Source organism: Tympanuchus pallidicinctus, unplaced genomic scaffold (assembly GCF_026119805.1).
Source record: "Tympanuchus pallidicinctus isolate F22 unplaced genomic scaffold, pur_lepc_1.0 scaffold7, whole genome shotgun sequence".
Classification (NCBI taxonomy): domain Eukaryota; kingdom Metazoa; phylum Chordata; class Aves; order Galliformes; family Phasianidae; genus Tympanuchus; species Tympanuchus pallidicinctus.
In genome coordinates, this window is record NW_026294791.1 from 21,422,267 (window position 1) to 21,434,622 (window position 12,356).

Consider the following 12,356-nt stretch of genomic DNA (forward strand, 5'->3'; position numbering starts at 1 on the left):
AGAGAATTTTGATCTTGCATATTCTGAAATGAAATTTTTATAAGAAGTGCAAGCAGAGCAGCTCATTATTCATACTAAATGTCAATATGAACCATAGGACAGTTAGCTGTGCATGATGATAATCACAACAGTTGATTCAATATAAAATTTTCTGAGTAGGGCACGTGCTTTGCACATTTATCTCTACAATTCTTATACTACAATGGAATTTCGTCTCTAGTTTTTAAGACAGTCTTAAATAATAAGTATTAAAGTGAGAAAAACTTTAAAACAACCAAAAGCTAAAGTATGACAGTGTAGGATTTTAGAGATTTAAAGATGTCTCAGAAAAAAACCAAATACCAGAAAGAAAACAGCTGCAGACAGAACTCACCAGCAGGTTGTGCTGCGTGAGGGTTCCAGCAAAAACCAGAATTATTAAAAATCAATTTGTTAGGAAAAGAACCTTATCTCCTTACCTATGTGTAAGCGTGCATGCAAAAATTAAAGTAAACCAATGTTGGAAGAATAAAAAAACCAGATGATCTCTGTGTAGGATTCCAAGGTACCTAAAAATGCAATACGAGGAAACAGAAATTACTCTTCGAAAAAATTAGAAACTTAATTTAATGAAGCTCTTCATTAGCTGACATAATGAGTTGACTAGTTAATGCAATTAGAATTTTTCATTCTTTGCTGTTTTACTAACTAGGCCACAGTATGAAAATATGTGGTCATGTGGATGCAAGGATCTGTTGTAGTAAAAATATAGATTTGAACAGTATATGTGTGAGGTAAATTATAATAAACAGAAAGAAAAAATAGGCCAAAGTATCCTGTTTTCTATATTCACATTTAACACGTGTTTAAATCTATAGGACAAATGCTTTTCATTAAATTCAATTATTTAGATAAATGTATTTGGCATTTGAATATCTTATATATTCCTCCCCAGATGCGTAGGCAAACTTACTATGACATGCTTTTTATTGTTTTTTCTTTTTCTTTGAAGGGAAATATCTGGGAACAAATTCTGCGAATACCCTTCCTGCTGGAAATAATAAACGCTGTCCCTTTCATCATTACGGTAAAACTATTTGAATTAATACATATTACACTTTTACATTTGCACTAATACTCTTCACTGAGGTGCAAGTGAATTCTGTGTGGATGAAAGAATTGTGCTCGTAGGAACTGAAATTAGCCAACAACAACAAGGCAGATTTTTACTTAAAGGAAATAGTGCACATCATTTTTTTTCCCCAAAAAAGGCAAAAAAATCCCCCCAAAACAACCAACAGATCCCTAACTCGAATTACAACACAATCAATAAGATAAAACAGTCAGACATAAAAATCAAAGAATATCTATTTGTCAGTATTTGTAACTCTATATTGACTCTATATATTGTATTTAATCATTTTGTCTTCCATGCAGTTCATAAAGATATATTTTTCCTGAGTACTTCATTGCTGCTATTTTCTTGAATAGAAGTCTTTTAATTAATTTGTTCATTTTCCATTTTTAATTTGTTCAGATTTTCTGGCCAGTCCTAAGAAACCTGTTTATTCCTGTTTTTTTAAACTGTTGGCTAGCAAAGCATGCTTTGGAGAATATGATTGTAAGTATGATAAAGAAAAGAACTAATTTGTATTTTCTATTTTTTAATGTATTACTTTAACTGGGATTCTGGCATTACAGTTCTCTGCCCAACTTTTCTAGCGAGCTAACCAGATCTGTAGTTATAGTACACAAATGGTCAAGCATTACTAAAGCTACTCTCTCCATCAAAATTAGAAAAAAAAAAATAATGAAATGAAATCTCAAATTAGTATAAATTGTTGCAGTGCCCATTAGGAGGGAAAGTTACAATGGCTAGTTTTTTAGCTACTTATGCATTCACATGCAATTACAGGGAACTCAACTGCTATGCCTTAATTAGTCTTCACAGCCTGTAATTTATAAGCTAGATATGAACAGATAAACTTTAAGGCAGCTTGCAGTAGTATCAGAATTGTGCCAGGATGAACAAAGAACTAGTTAAACAATCACTGAGTCACAGCTGGTTCTTTTGCACCCTTCCACATGATCAGCAAATTTTAAGTGGATTTGAATGAGTGAATTTTATTAGGACTCCATGTAATTCTATAGAATCAGCTCATGCTTCATTAATTCAAAGCCAAAAATAACAGCTATTTTCTATTAATGCAGAATGATCTTCACAGAGCCATCCAACGTACACAGTCTGCAATGTTTAACCAAGTCCTCATTTTAATATCCACTTTACTGTGTCTTATCTTCACTTGGTAAGTGACCAAAATCCTTCTGTTTTTATTATATATATTGACTTTTCTCACTTTTGTACCTGGTGATAAAATAGGCATTGTGGAGATCACATGTTGAAATTAAAATAATAACATACTTGCAATGCAAATACCACTCAGCACTGAGTACAGCTAGAGCCCTGATACACTGGATTTGGAAATAGAATGTGCATGCATGGGAGAGGGTCTCATTCTCACAATTAGGAAGGAAACATATCATGCAAAAACACAGGAGAAATAGATGGAGGAAGTCTCAGTGAAAAAGTCATTTGAATTTGAAGAGAACCAATGAAGGTACCCAGACTAAGGTAATAATTCTCTTACTGGAGGGATAGACAGAAGAAGGCCAAAAAAAATCTCAGACTTATCACTCAGTTTACCCAGTCCAGTCATAAGATATAAAGGGAGAAAGTAGTAATAATCTTATTTACAGAAAGTAAATATTCTTAATCTAGATTACAGAAAGCACTGGATGGTAGGTTCAAACAACAAGAATGTAATACTATGAGGAACTTTGTTGCAAGATCTCAAAAACTTTTAAGTTTATAAAGGTTCTGGAAGCACAGAGAAAAGTATTTTGACAGTAATAAATATAAATCTACTAAGTTCCTAAAATGAAAGAGCTGCAGATTATTGGCAGCTAGAAAAATGTTCATAGGAAATACTACTTTTTTGTCACAGTTTTATACTATGCTTTATACATCTACAGTTGAACAGAGCTGGAGGCAAAAGTCTTTGAGTCTTTGAAATTACTGAGCACAGACATAACTATGTTCACACACAAAGGCAGAGGTGGTAGCGTAGCTTAGGAAGTTACTTAGCAAACAGAAATTTCTCAGCAGTAGTATCTGAGATCTGAGTGTCATATATGGAGAAAAGCAAGAGTAAAAAGAATATGTGTGTTATGAGATGGTATGCAAGAGGGCAGTGAACAGAGATGAACCTTTTTGGAAAGGGTTAACAATCCCTAAACGAAATTTTGCCAGACAGGGTGCCTTTGGGATAGTGCACAGATGAAGTTTTGTCGTGACATTTCGGAGAAAGAGATTTGATTTTTACTCATCTTATTTCTCTAGAATGCTCTTGACGTCCACTGTTAGATCCTGCCTTAAGTCTTTTGTTAATAACAGAGTAAAACAACACTTTTTCAGTCCTGAGAAACACTTTCTCAGTTCTCTACTCTTTACTGAAGAATATAGGTTTGTTCTGGTCAGTGATTAAATGAATGGTCCTTTGTCTTAAAGCCACAAAATTCGATGACAAACGCTGCCATTTCTGGTGAGCTAGTAACAATAATGTTTCCTAAGAACTCACTGTGATCCTCCCTGCTTGGTAGGATATCAGCTAATGAATGCAGCTAAAATGAACGTCATGCTCAGTACCAGGCATTTTGATAACTGACGGTAAAACATGCAGAATATGGCAAGCTCACCTGTGGTATTATGTCTTGTCTCAACAGTCATAGATATGAGCTTATTATAGATTATGGTGACCTAGTATTGACCCTGCTAGACTTCCAAATAAGCTAAATAGGATGAAAACACCCATTAATGCAATAACTAAGGAAATGAAATACTTTCGGAATTACCAAAAATAGATGTTCAAGTACCTGCAGCTTGCCTAATGCTGGAATCTGTTTAGGTAGCAGTTATTTTTACTTATAGGAACACATATAATTGTGTTTTATACTATTTTTACCCATCTATGAACTTCTATTATAGAGTGTATTTTACACGTATATAAAAAACTCTCTATAAACAGTCAAAATCAACTTAATGTCTTCTATTATGTTATATCCGTTGTGAATTTGAGGCAGTATCTCACTTTACATCACTTTACAGGATTTGTTTTAGAGATTACATGAGTTTTTTCATGCTGAAAGAAGAACAAAGCCTGTTTCTGGAATTTGCCTACTTGAGGATAGCTTTCCTCAAGCTGTTCTCTCATACTTTTTACAATAGCAAGTTGTAACTGAGTGACTGAATTCCCCCTCTAAAACCCAGGACCAGAAACAGTCTGATCTATATGTGCAGTAAAAACAATGCAAAAAGAAAGGTTTTGAATTAGTAGCAGCCTGTTATAAAGACATTCTGGTGACATTTAGAGATACTACCTTGGTTCAAGAAATAGTAGAGCCACAGTAATGCAAAACTGTTACAGTTAATGAAAGAATGAGTTCAATGCACTGTATGAATTAAACTGTAACACTACATCCCAAGTGCTGGTTGGCAGACTTGCTTTGACCATCTGCTTCAATAGGAACACCGGTTGAAGTCTATGTAATTTTCTGTTCAAAATCATGCTTTTTTAGCAGACACATAGGAAAAGGAACACATTACTTTATACAGGAATTATGCCATTTTATAAGAAGTCCAGGAGAGACTCCCCTTTCTACTTAAATTGTTTTTACCTTCTTGGTTAGAATGGTGCACTGAGGAAGCATAGAAAAAGTGCTCTTTTACTGCTTCTAGAGACGCTGAAAGCTTTAGTAACTCTGGGGATGATCTTTTCTACGAGAAGTTTTAAAACAAATGCTGAAACATAAGTACTATTCAGTAATCAGTACTTACAGGATATGTTCCTTAATTTTGTTTTTGAGTGTGTTTTTACTGTACTTAATCTTTTTTTTTTCTTTTTTTTCTTTTTTCTTTTTTTTTTTTTCTGGGTGCTTGAGATGGAAAAGTAGTTACTTTCTCTACTTTTTTTTTGTCTATCAGCAGAACTCTGTAGTTCTGCAAGAGGTACAAAATAGCTGCATGCGGACAAGGCTATTGGAACTGATATGTTGTCACAGACAATTCTGAAAGCACAATTTTACTATAGAAGATATACTATATATATTCTCCTTTCTGAGAGCTCATGTGTTTACAGAATAAGAGGATATTTGTCAGAGGATGCTTATGTCTCATCCTTGTATATATACAAGTTTGGTGAGCAGCAGCATTCCTCTGTGCAATGTATTAGAGTTGAAATCATGTTTTCATAAATGTGAGGAAGCATTCAGTCCCCAGTCATTTGGAAGTGTCTCAGAACACTCAGAACACTGATGAAGAAGCTGGCTAGACCTTCTGACCTTGCAGTGCTTTACCATGGAGGGAGAGGATTAGATGTGTCTAGTAACTGTACATTTTCACTTGTTCTTCTAGTGTGTAGACAATAGCATTTCATTTGATTGACCAACTTCCTCCACAAAAATTTACCTTATAGACTAGTTGGAGGGTTCTGCATTACTTACATTGAAGCAGAAATACTTACAGAAAACATCCTTCTCGTCAACTTTGCTACTAAGTGCACATATGTTTCAAAATAACTGAACTTCTACAAAAGCAGATATCTCACTGGAAAGTTGGCTCCATGCAATGTCATCAAAAACATCAGTTGCATCTCCTCAGGAGTTTTCTAAGTGATAGTAACACAAGTAGACATATTCCAACCTGTCTTATAACTCAGATATGAGCTTCAGATTAAAACATAAAACATTAATATGTTTACAGTCAATTGTTTAATCTTACAGTTTTTAGAAAATCATTTTATAAATTATCCTTCTAACTTAGAATTTAGCAGGAGGCTTTATATAATTTTGAATACAGTTGGCAATTTACAGAACAAAGAATAATCACATAAAATTTGTGATATATTGTATTTTTTTTTTTTTAATGACAATTGTTTATGGATCCGAGAAACTATCTGCAGATCAGTCACTTCATAAGCATAACTCCATGTATCTGCAGTTTACAGGTTACTACATGGATTTTTTTTCTCTCTTTTAGTTCCAAAGATAGGTTAGGCTATCAATAATTTATTTCTTTAAATACCTCAGTGTTCTCCCACCCAATTATGAGTACACTAAAAGAAGTGTCCTCCTTTATGACGCTGTTCAGCAATTACTGTTAATAGAGTTTTAGTGAAAGTGACAAAGATAGTCAAAATATATATTTTGTCATTTAGCTAATGGATGTTTGCTTTTGCTTGCCAAATGCAATACTAATTACTTTCATAAACTCTACAGTCAGACAAATAACAATAAATGACTATTTCAGGCATCTATGACACAGTGAATCATCTTTCAAGACTTTGTTTTTTAAATCAGTGCTAGTCATGTATCATTAGTGTGGAATGATTAGCTTGTAAGAAAGTTGGCTACAAATGAGATTAAGAATGTATGAAGCCTGCACGAACTTTGCTCATACCTTCCTTGAAAGCTCACTGAGAAAATCTCAGCATTGCCTATTCTTCAGTGCTTTCAATATCAGAAAATTAGGATGTTTTCACAAACATACTTACAGAATTCCTGTATCATACCAATTCTGTAGCCTCAATGCCAATTAAAAATTATCATCTGGAGCAAACAATAAAAATAATTTGCTTGTAGGAATGACAACAAACTCAGACAACAATCTAGTCCAAACAAGACAAAATTCCAGACTTGGAACACTGTGTTACAGAAGGAAAGGAAAAAAAAAAAGAAGGAGATAAAGGAAATAATTTTATGTAATATCACAGAAATTAAGACCTCTCAATTCAATGCTTCAGTTCCTTTTATTATCAATAAGAGAGACAATCACCTCCGAGTGCAGTACAGATCTGAATTTAACTAAATCACACTGCTTCTCTGTCCTTCTGTATTGATTACAGCAGGAGCCAACAATGGCACTCCTCCAAGAAGGATGCCTAACATTAAGTACATTGAACTCAAAGAGTGCTAGTGAATTATATAATGTAGAATAAGATATGTTTATAATATCTGCAAGTCTTTTCATGTTGTTTGATTTTGTTGCATAGCACATCCAGTGCTCAGATTGAGTATGTTTATGATTTAGAGAGATGTTTTGCATTCAAAAACAGCACAAAGTTAAACTGCAATTCTGTCATTTCGTTTTATCAAATCCAGTGATTCTTGATTAATAAAGAATATTAATTGTCATGGTCATAAAGATTAAACAGTGGTTGCAGAATTTAAGGCTCGGAGTATTCTAGTATATTAATTAGAAGTCCTAAGTAACTGTAAAGAATACAAAATAATTTGCTCAACAACTACAACACTTTTCATCAACTTTGGTAGGAGAGTAATTTATTTATAAGCACAACGTTAATTACGCTTTATTGGAAATTCCTGAAGGAATTCAGAGATGGCCCCAGTTTCTGGCATGAGAATAGTAATTAAAGTCTCATTCATTTCACTGTGGCTGTGTCACGTTTCTATGTGTTTGCAGTGACCAAGTGTTCCCAAAATTATATTGATATCATTAAAACAGTAACAGTATTGTATGTTATTCAAAAAACAGGAAAAAAGAACAGTAAACAAATCTGAACGGTAACTTTTCCCATTAGAAATAACCAATAGATAAGTATTTTGTGATTTAAACTATTAAAGTAGTTTAAGCAGTACTTTCAAGTAGTAAAACAAATTACTGATTGCACTGTTGTCTCAGAACTGAGCAAATTTCTGCCTTGAATCTTGAATAGATGCCATTAAGCATATGGCAGGGATATTTACTTATAATCTTGAACTGTTTCTTTAATATCTCTTATTAAGGGAGGCAGCCAAGACCACTAACCAATAGATGCGTGTTGTTTTCAGCTACTTCAGATAGGATAGTCTCAGGCCAAGAACTAGCAGGGATAGCTTAGGAAAAAATGAATCAGCACAATTTTAGCTGTAGAGCTTTCAGCCGAGCCAGTACTTGGCTTCCATGTGGCATGAATGAGAGGTAAAAGGGAAGAGATTTAACCAGAGGTAGTATTTCAAGTCAAACATTTTCTGCAAGAAATATTGTCTGCCATTTTTACATCCTAGAAAGAAAACAAAAGGACAAAATATTCCACTGTCTAATACTCCATATGCTAGCAAAAGTTATTTTGTCAGGTTTGAATTTTCACTGAAAATGCTGATATGTGATTCAGTGTAAATTTAAACTGTTGCATAGAAAACATGTTATTTAAAGATAATTTTTCCGTTAAATGTTTTCAGATCATTAGCTGATTTGCTTTTTTTTTTTTTTCTCTTTCTCTCTTAAGGGAAACTCTGCAGTTGCCAGAAATGCATACTAAGTTAATGGTTTTTTTTTTAATTACTGAGATTGTTTAGGTGAAGTCTGCCATATAAGAAGAGTGTGAAAACTATTATCACAAATAGTTGGTCTAGATTATTTAAATGAAATACCTGTTGTTAACAATGGAGTAGGGTTTTCTTGGATGGGCCATATTTTTCTCACCTTTGCTGGCAATAAGGAGTGTTTGCTTATATTGTTACTGTCAGTATTTCAGAGCTGAAGCCTTAAAGCTGAATGAGGAAAATCAATGAAAAAATACGCTGATAAAATGTAATTATAACAATAAAATCCTGGATTGATGCCCTTGCTTATTTTTATGCACTGGACAATGCAGAAATATCATACATAAATTTATTCTCTTTTTCCTTTGGACAATAATGTCGTGTTTGTCATGATACATTTTTGAAAAGATTTTTACATGTTTAAGTTCATGAGTTCAGACTGATAAAAAAAACATATGGGCAATCAAAACTGTTGAAGAGGGCTGCTTAAAGAGTATAGGATGCAGACATGCTGAAAAACTGGCAAGTTGTTTACAGAAGGAAGAAAAGAAATCATGTTTATTATAGACAGAGCAGAACTATAGAAGCCCAATCAGAAGTCTTTTTGGCTACCCATCAAACGTGGTTTCTATGGCAACTCACATAATTATACAGTGATTTTCATGCTATTTTAGTTACTAATTTGGTAGTGACATAATATTTCCTTTGTTAATCTTTTTAGATTTTTCTACATAGTTATTTCTAAAATAATTAGGTCAGCATCTTTCCCATGCTACATGCAGGGAATTCTTTGTGCAACAGATGTAATGGAACATTTAAAAGTAGTTGCAGAGACCAGTGAAATTGAAAATAATTTGACTCATCTATTCTGCGGCCTCTGGAACAAAGTCATACAGAGTTCAATCTGCATTATCTTCTGAGTGTGAAAGATATCATTTGTAGTGATCCATTCTTCTGAAAATAAAAAATAATCAGAAAGACTAAATGGTAGCTCAGAATGCTGCCCTTCACAAAACTCCTTGAAAATAAAGTGTCAAAAACAGATTATAAGTGAATTTTTAAAATTATTATTATTTTTTACTGTAGAGAAATATTACATTAAAGAAGTAAACAATATGATTGAGGGATTACTGCTGTTTTATTATAGCCTGGAAGATGAGTAGAGGTTTCAGCCACTTGTGACCTTTCCAAGTTACCATCAAAGCTTTGCTAATTTGTAGCACAGGTTGCAGATATTTATTAGCTTGAAAATTAGTTCCAAACTGAATTTAGATGAAGGTGGGCATAGAGCTCCCACAGGGAATTGAGACAAAGGGAGATACAAAGGCAAATTAAACGAGCATACAAAGACATGAAAATTACAGGAATGTGGCTTCTCTAGTAAACTTTCAGTTCATTTACAAATAAATACACATGCACACACGTACCTGCTTCTAAATCACAGACTTGTAAGTAGATATCTTGAATGAAAACATAAATGCTACGTATGTAAAATATGCATATTCTCTTGAGAATAGGGATGACAAGAATAACTTTGGTAAAACAAAATGCTAGAATAAACATAGATCTGGAATACAACCAGAATTTGTGTATTGTGAAATGCTTCATCATCATCATACTAATTTAAGAAACAAACAAACAAAATAAACATTAAGTTTTCCTTTGGTTTGGGGAGGACTTCAAAAAGAAAAAAAAAAGCAGATAATGTTCCTCTTAAAGGATGAATTAAATATATGTAACAAGTGTTAAAAGTTGTCTTCCATCTTTTTCATTACATGAAAACATTACATACCACATCCTTCTTCTCATCTTTACAATAAAGACAAAAATCTGATATTCAGATGCTGTCTTTGACAGTGCTTTATCATTTTAGACATAAGCAAATAGAATGCCATGTGTAGCTGCAGATGACTAATTAGGTTGAGGATGTTACTTCACTATTTAAATTCAATGTCTGGCATCAGCCCATCATCACTCACTATTCCTGGCTCAAAAATGAAGTTTTCATCAGCATGCAGAGTTAAATATATGTATGTTTATCTTTCAATGACTGATTCATTAGTCTGACAAACTATTTATTATACATTACTAAGATCTCATGTTTGTATTGGTTTATGTTAACACATTTAACTGTATTATTAGATCTCATTAATCTAGTTACTGATGAACAGTAACAATATGTTGTGATTTGATCACTTTTGTTGTCTTTTACATATTCCAAATGCATTTTGAGAGCATGGAGTTTAACATAATTAATATATCTCAAATCAGACAGTGAAGAGTTAAAAAAGATTTCACTGCAAATCTGGCCATTCCAACAAAAGCTGCACCAACCACTAGGAATTTCTCAATCATGTTAGGCATAAGTTTACTGAATACTGAAAGGATGTCTCTGAGACTTAGGCAGAGCTAGAATTGCAGTGTGACATGATCTAAAAAGAAGATGATATTTCACGCATTTAGAACAGTGATTTCTAAAAGAAAGAATTCTCATTTTGCTCCTGTGTATTTGGAAATTAGAAATTACTATGGTGTTTAGCCAGATATTTTTCAAACAGGTGAAGACTAGAGGAGGTTGCAGTCATCCAAACATACTATAACATTTGGGTAATAAACTAAAATTAAATGTCCATGGATTCCTCTAAACCACCTATGCATGATATTCATTCCTTTAGCAATAGAGTTCCCATTCCCATGCCAGAACTGTCACAGGAAAAAATCATTTACTGACCTCAAATTAAGCAAGTCACTAATGAAAACTGTGATTCATTATGAAAACATTATATTTAAACAATCTCTAGTAATTGCTCGTGGAAATCAACAAAAGATTTCAATAATATAAGGATCTGCCAAAAAGTTAAAAATATTAAATTATAGCTAGTTCTCAATAAAACATTTAGGTTGGAAAAGACCAATAAGATCAAGTGCAACATCAGGTAACACTATATAAAGAAACTCAAATGCAATGTAAAGTTGGATGCATGCTCACTTTCTTTGCAGTGATAAACCTACATGTTTTATGTTTGTGGAAGGCATGCATTTCTGCAACATATGCAAAATATTTCATATAAATATACACCATAGGTCATAGTGAAGTGCGTGAGTCACAGCAATAAGGAGGAAACAAGAATTGGTATTCATTTAGTGAACACTGAAGTACAAACTGTGGGTTGAATTTGCAGACTGGGTAGTTAACAATGGGCATGAAATCAAATTGTCAGTTCCTTTGGGCACAGTGTACCATACTAATTACATTCCACAGCAAAACAATATCTTTACTAATATATTACAAAAAGGAACAGTTCGCATAAGGGTAAGGTAGATTAAATGCATCAAATGCATTATGGTCTCCTGTAATTGCATGTATTCTACTGCTTTGCTTAACTCTACAGTGCAAGAATAGAATTCTTCAAAAAAAAAAAAAGCCAATATATTTTTTGAGTTACCTTTTCATGCTGTCAGGATATCTATCATTATCAGCTGGCATCAATATAAACAAATTAAATCCAATCCTATATTTTTCATGTTTGATATCATCAGTGATGAGCAATGAAAAGAAATTAAATGAAAAAAATTTATGCTAGGAAGTGGACATAGTTATACATAGCATATATCTACATTTTCTAGATTTGGACAAATACAGCAAAAAGAATGATACTGAATCATGCTTCACCTATACTCTTTCATTTTATCTTCTTTTGTTCACCTAGCTAATAACCTGAAATTAGAAAAGACAAAAGATGCAAAAAGCAAACCAAAACAAAGCACAGATCAGCCAACTTAAAGTCTAATGTAAGCCCTGAATATTTAGATTAGAAGTCTGATTCTAAGGGCTGCAGTGAGTATATAGATATAATATCCTAGACGAGCAAAGTAGTCAAGAAAAAACCTGCCAGACAGAGCACAGAAGTGACAAACTACACAGTGTGCTGTCACTCCTGCTAGCCACTATGATCTTTCTTCTCCCTCATCTTTCAAATATTATGATTATTCATCTT

The 12,356-nt window shown here is 33.2% G+C and overlaps 1 protein-coding gene across 8 annotated transcripts in view; it reads left to right on the top strand.

Moving 5' to 3' along the window:
• The window catches only part of KCNT2 (potassium sodium-activated channel subfamily T member 2), a 143,480-nt gene that overhangs the window by 37,653 nt on the left and 93,471 nt on the right, over nucleotides 1–12,356 (top strand). For all 8 annotated transcript variants that reach the window (XR_008202461.1, XM_052667073.1, XM_052667072.1 and 5 more), the window contains 3 exons: nucleotides 992–1,066; nucleotides 1,517–1,600; nucleotides 2,191–2,285. Coding sequence is in view for 7 of the 8 variants with exons in the window: in XM_052667073.1 (XP_052523033.1) it covers nucleotides 992–1,066; nucleotides 1,517–1,600; nucleotides 2,191–2,285 (254 nt within the window). In the remaining variant the exon portion in view is untranslated. The remainder of the gene's footprint in view (nucleotides 1–991; nucleotides 1,067–1,516; nucleotides 1,601–2,190; nucleotides 2,286–12,356) is intronic.